This window comes from Pelobates fuscus, chromosome 1, assembly GCF_036172605.1.
Source record: "Pelobates fuscus isolate aPelFus1 chromosome 1, aPelFus1.pri, whole genome shotgun sequence".
Taxonomy (NCBI): domain Eukaryota; kingdom Metazoa; phylum Chordata; class Amphibia; order Anura; family Pelobatidae; genus Pelobates; species Pelobates fuscus.
The window spans coordinates 339,839,730-339,845,729 of NC_086317.1; the positions used below are offsets into that span (position 1 = coordinate 339,839,730).

A 6,000-nucleotide genomic window follows, 5' to 3' on the forward strand; every position below is an offset into this window, starting at 1 on the left:
TCCCCAACCACCTTAAAGTGCATATAAGAATACAAAGAATAGTTATCAACAGTATAACCAGTCTTATACACCACCCAGTATTGGTAATATACTTCTCCAAAGTATCCAAACTTTAACAAGTTGTATTGCTGTAATGCCAAAGGATCTATAAAATAACAACAATACAGAGGAACACAGTGTTCCTTTGGAGAAATATTTTACCACTACTGGGTGGTGTGTAAAACTGGCTTTACTGAATGTGTGCCGGGGTTTTGAATGTGGGTGCGGTCTGTAATGTTATGTCAGTTGCTTGCACTATTTGTTTGTATGGTGGTTTGTGTTGTGTGTGTGGGCTGTTTGTGGTAGTGTGTGTATGTGTGCTGCCTGTGATGTTTGGTGTATGCATGTGGGTTGCTTGTAGTATTTAGGTGTGTGGGGGCTGTCTGAGGTGTTGTGTGTATATGTGGGCTGTTTGTGGCATTCAGTGGGGTAGCTGTTTGTGGGGCTGCGTATGTGTGGTCTTTCTTGTGTATATTGTGTAGAGGTGTTAGCAGGGGAGTCTTTACTTCAAACATGTTATTATAAATTAAAATATTTCAATAAAGTTATTATACAACTATTTTTGCTCATTTTCCCTATTGTCTACCTTTGTCCAGGGAGGTGGGTATGAATCCTTTTTAATCCTTGGTGGTCTAAGGGTGAAACACGCGGTCTGCCATTTCAATGGGTGCAGAGTCCATTGATAAATTTGCGGGATTCCATGTCCTAGTGAACTGGTCATTGTTCGAGGGAATTTCCCCGAAAATAGGCAGTAGAATGTGAAAGACAGTTGGTGAACAAGGCATCTGTGAGTATTACACGATTGCTTCGTGTGCATAATTCATTTGTTTTTCTCTTTTTAAAGCTTGTAAATTCTAGTACTCCCTTGAAGGCACAGATCAGGACATTTTTCGACCTACGCCATTCACAATTGGTCAGCTATAAATTATAAAAACTCTTACACGGGCACATTTCAGCAAGCAGTGTTCTACAGATATAACAAAGTCACCTCTTTATTCCATTGGTCTGGCAAGTCCTCAGATCTCAAACAAATACAGCACCTTTGAGATGAGCTGGAAGAGGTTCACAATAGGAATGTGGTACCTAAACGTCTGTGTTCTGCATTCAGTACCTTGTTGTATTTGAGCTCTTAATAATTCAGGCTATTTTTAATCATATTTGAGTGCTGCCCAGTACTAGATTGGTTTTCCTAATAATGTGGCTGCTAAGAGAATATTCCCATGTACCCAGTTTATTTTACTGTCTTTCTTGGCTCATTACATAAAGTTAATTGCATATCTAGTGAGACCAATTTATCTCCTAGACTGCAGTTTTTATATGGTGAAACCCTATATCCACGTTCATCAAACAGTTAGGTATTTCTTTCTCCTGATGTGAATGGAGCTGTGTTGGGCCACTATATATAAGATACAAGAATTTGAGAAAATGTGTTTTTTTTTTTGCATATTACTGTATTGATCACTGTATATACAAGCTATTGCCAGTCCTAAGAATATTTCCTGCATTGCAAAAAAAAATAAAAAATATATATATATATATATATATATATATATATATATATATTTGTGTTAGGTGCTCATGATAGTACAGAGTGAAATATCATAATTAAATGTAGGATAGTAAAAAGGGCAAGTCGGTTGTGGTGTGCATACATCACATTACCTATTTCAGTGGTAATTCTGTGAAACCATCTTATCTTCAAACATATGTTTGAAAATAGTATGGGAGTATCCTGGGGCATTGAAAATGTATGTTGCATCCCTTTCAAATATGAAATGATAAAAATAAGCAAAAAAAGAGAGCTAGTAGGGTATGTGGAGTTGAAAAAATATTGTTTTTTATTTCTGTACCGTGTTTCATCAGTATGAAAATATGAACTGTTCGAATTCTAGAAACAATGAAGTTATATTCACAAAAAAAGTTGTGCTGTGTTAAGAACTTAGTACAATATAGCACAATTATTTAAGTTCGAAAGTATTCTTAAGTCAGCTGTCACCTTACTTCACCTCACTACTTAGAGATAAATCCCAAAGTACCTTTAAACATGGTTAGTTGTTCTTTAGAGGTCTCAGAACACCATCACCCAATTCAGATATTTCAACAAAGATTTGTTCCTTTATGGTCTGAGATTATACAAAGCAGATAGAAACACACTTGCATTACTACTATAAGGCTAGAGCTTTATTATTTAGGAATACCTGTCAGAATTGCATAGCTCCACTAACCGATAGCAAACAAGCTAAACAGCAAAGCCCGCAACACTTTTCTTATATATGTTACTATCAGATTTTAATGTAAAAAGGTTTTCAGTTCTTGGCTTTAAAAATAAATGGTATGTTAGAATGCATGTCACTGGAAAAAAAAGGTAAGTCTAATGTCATGGTTTAGGTCTATAACATAACATGTTAAATATAAACTCACTAAATATATGCAGCTAGTTTTGTTCTGTTACAAAGGGATAATGGGAATTCTATAATGTCTGGCTCAGCTATAGATTAACGTAGTACACCGAACTAAACATTTAATAGATTAATAGTAACACAATAATTTTGCAAGATTAAATATAATCCTAAAACTAAATACAATTCGTATTTAATGTACTAGTTATTTGTATCTCCTTTCCTATGGCTTTGACCCATATGTTCATCAGCTACCATTAATCTGCAGATATGTTTCAAATATTCAAAGAGGACACTAGGATTATCCTTTTTGTGTCTGAGTGTTTATGTGAAAGTGCTCGTCAATAAATAGACACACACATAGGTGTTGTTATCTGGATAAATATGGATTGCTTTTACTATCATGGTAAATCAGCAGACACACCAGTACAGGGTTAGGTATCCCTTGGCCCTCCAGAAGCTGTAGACTACATCTCCCATAGGTTCTTATAGCCATAATGCTGGCAAAGCATCAGGGGAGACGTAGTTCACAACATCTGGAGTGCTGAAGGTTGCCAACCCTGCACCAGTCAGTACTGAAATTATAATGACAGTCCTACAATTTCTTCTCAAAACTATTTTTTTCAAAATCTGTTGTTTTCTGAAATGTTGAAGATGGACAAAGGCTACATGTGAAATTGACTTCACCATAATTGTGACATAGTGTATATATATATATATATATATATATATATATATATATATATATATGTCCTGATGAAAGCTTGGTACAGGAGCTGAAACGTTGACATGGATATAACATTAAACTGAAGACTTGAAAACTCCCAGAGTGACAGTATTTTTTGGACTTTCTTTTTGATCTTTTATTGGAGCACCGGTTCTTTAAACATTGTGTTGGAGTGCAAGATTTTTTTTATTATATATATTATTTAAATATATATATATTATTTATGTATTTATTTTTACACAGTGCAAACCTTTTAGCTTATGAGACCTATTGCAATTAATGTAATTTCACAGCTCATAAAGTTAGAAAGTCATTAATTTCTAGATATAATGCAAGCAAATGGATTCAATTTGGCCCTTGCAGTTACATGCCTATTTAAGGCAATTCAACATAGGGAAAGTTATGCATTAAACAGTGACCTGTCAGGAATTATCCAGGTAACTGCATGCTTAAAACAAAACTAGCTGAGCTGAAAACTAAGCTGACTTGAGTGTTTTTTTTTTCCCAATATCATTATTTCATCTAAATATATGTGCAATACTCTAGTGAATTCCTGTCAATTTGCAGTATAATCAATAACACAGAGAGGTTTTTGATTCTGAATTTTAAAATTACTAAAAATAAAAATCCAGAAGAGGGATAAATGGAGGTAGCAAATTATTTTGTGAATTAGTTTCTATTGTCATTTTCTTTAATTTAATGTATACACATGTGACCAAAATAACTTTTCTTATTTCTTTTCTAAAATAATGAAATAAAACGTGCTTGCTCAGTTAAGGCTAAACAATGTTATACATATCACATAGGACTCCATTATTTACAGGTAATGCTATTAAAATATATATTTTAGTGCAGTTTACAACCTATAGTCTTATCTATTGCAAACAAAGAAAACAGACAGTTAATGAGTTCAAGCTGCAATAAAACCACTGTGAGTTAATTTCTCTCAGTGCCGGAGCTGTGTCAGTCATTGGGCACAAGTATAGCATCTGCATAGCTATTCCGACTTCTGCAGACTAGCTGAGGAATGCTGGACTGCTCCTCGTCTATGGTCCCAAGCAGTGCTGCTGTCCATGGTTCTGAAATCTACTGCAGTTCTCTTTTGCAGCAGGAGGTCCTAGCTAGCACATTACATTATCTACAACATGTTCCTGTTCACAACACATATTTATGAATTATTCAAAATGTAACCTGCACATTACAGGGCTATCAGCCACACATCACTTCTTAACACCAATAATGTAGTTATAAGATACCCAACCACTGAACAATGCAGGAACAGACAGCTGTAAACTCCTATAGATGTCTGTGATAACACTGAACAACAAGGCTGAGCACAAACCCTGTGCTCTAACTAGGGGACAACACCACAACTATCTGGCTCTGTAACACACTGATACATTGAAATCCCCATCACAGCATTAGTAGCACTCGTAGAAAATAAACATGACAGAGTCAGTGCTCCCACTGGCACTCAGTCTGGGGGTTCTGGAGGATGCACTATGCACTGACCTGTGGTTCCTCTGGCTGTCTTTCTTGTCCATGATAGAAGGGACACAGTTGGTGAGCTCAGTCCAGTCTGCATGCAGTCCACAGCTCCAGCCAGTAGAGAAACGTGAGAAGAGCCAGGTCTCCTTCTTCCCAGGTCGGTGACAGGTGCACTTTTTCTGTCCAGGCTTGCAATCACAGGGCTGCTCCAGGCGGATATTCCTAACCAGGTGCCTCCCAAAAGTAGTGCCCCCTGTCTTCTGGATGTGCAGGAACACTATGACATCGTCCCCTTTTATATTGAAATCCACAAACCGGATCAGGTCTTTAGTGGCGAACTGGAAGGTCGGCTGGAATTTGGGAGGGCTGAAGTCCTCTGCAACTTCACTTTCATCCTCCTCCGCTTGCCACTGAGTGTCTGCCAGGGATGGAAGGACAGGGGATGGGTCTACCCCTCTCAAAGTGTTACCAGCTCGGAAATGGCAAGAATTGGTCCCGGCTGGGCATATGTACTGGTACACTATCATCACAAAGAGCACTGCCAGGACAGGTGCCAAAATCAACTTGTTGGTTCTGTCATCCATGATTCCAGCGAAGCTTTTTTCATGCACGGTCATCAAGGTGAATGATGAAGATGAGGACGATGGTAATGGGGATGGTGGTTGATGACTCCTCTGTTCATTAGATTCCCATCAAGTCACATAGGCGAGTTTGTCTTTTTGCGGTTGGGTGATAGCCTGCTTATCACAACACCCATTTCTAGGCGAAATCGGTTTGTATCTCCAATCTGCGTTCCATCAGAGGGATGGTCTGGCCAAGAAGGGGGCAGGTGCAGCTATACCTCTCAGTACCTCGCAAGTTCCGTGCGGGGGGAAGTTGGAACACTGGGAACACGTGAACATTCCATGCTCTCCAGGTCCACACCTGGAGTCCTCTCAGCGTCTCTCCCAGCGCATCCTTCAGCTCACACCACACACACAAGGCTGAGGAAATCCTCACGCTTTCTGCTAAGCGCAATGAATATTGATGGGAGAATTTCTAACTCCAGGAAAAAGCCAATCGTGGACAGGTGTCTCGGCTCTCATGGCCAATCGCCGCTTTGTGGTGGGAATAAAGCAGAGTGCATGATTAGCCAATAGGAGATGGAGAGAGAAGCAGTGAGACTCCCATCACTGCAGGCGCTGCAGCCTTGCCAATGGGAAGATCAGGCAGAGCTATGGAGCCCAATCACTGGCAGTCGGGGGATGACTGACTGAAGCCAATAAGGGCCGAGGGAGCTCAGCCCCAGAATCATCACCTATCTCCTGCACGATCACTGGGAGCAGGAGGAGAGTTACCGCAGCTCTC

At 39.0% G+C, this 6,000-nt stretch overlaps 1 protein-coding gene across 1 annotated transcript in view; it reads right to left on the reverse strand.

Moving 5' to 3' along the window:
* Positions 1 to 5,655, reverse strand: part of HS6ST3 (heparan sulfate 6-O-sulfotransferase 3) — a 625,223-nt gene extending 619,568 nt beyond the window's left edge. The window contains exon 1 of the mRNA XM_063425731.1: positions 4,678 to 5,655. Coding sequence (XP_063281801.1) covers positions 4,678 to 5,270 — 593 coding nt within the window. The 5' untranslated portion in view covers positions 5,271 to 5,655. The remainder of the gene's footprint in view (positions 1 to 4,677) is intronic.
* Between the last annotated feature and the right edge of the window lie 345 nt (positions 5,656 to 6,000).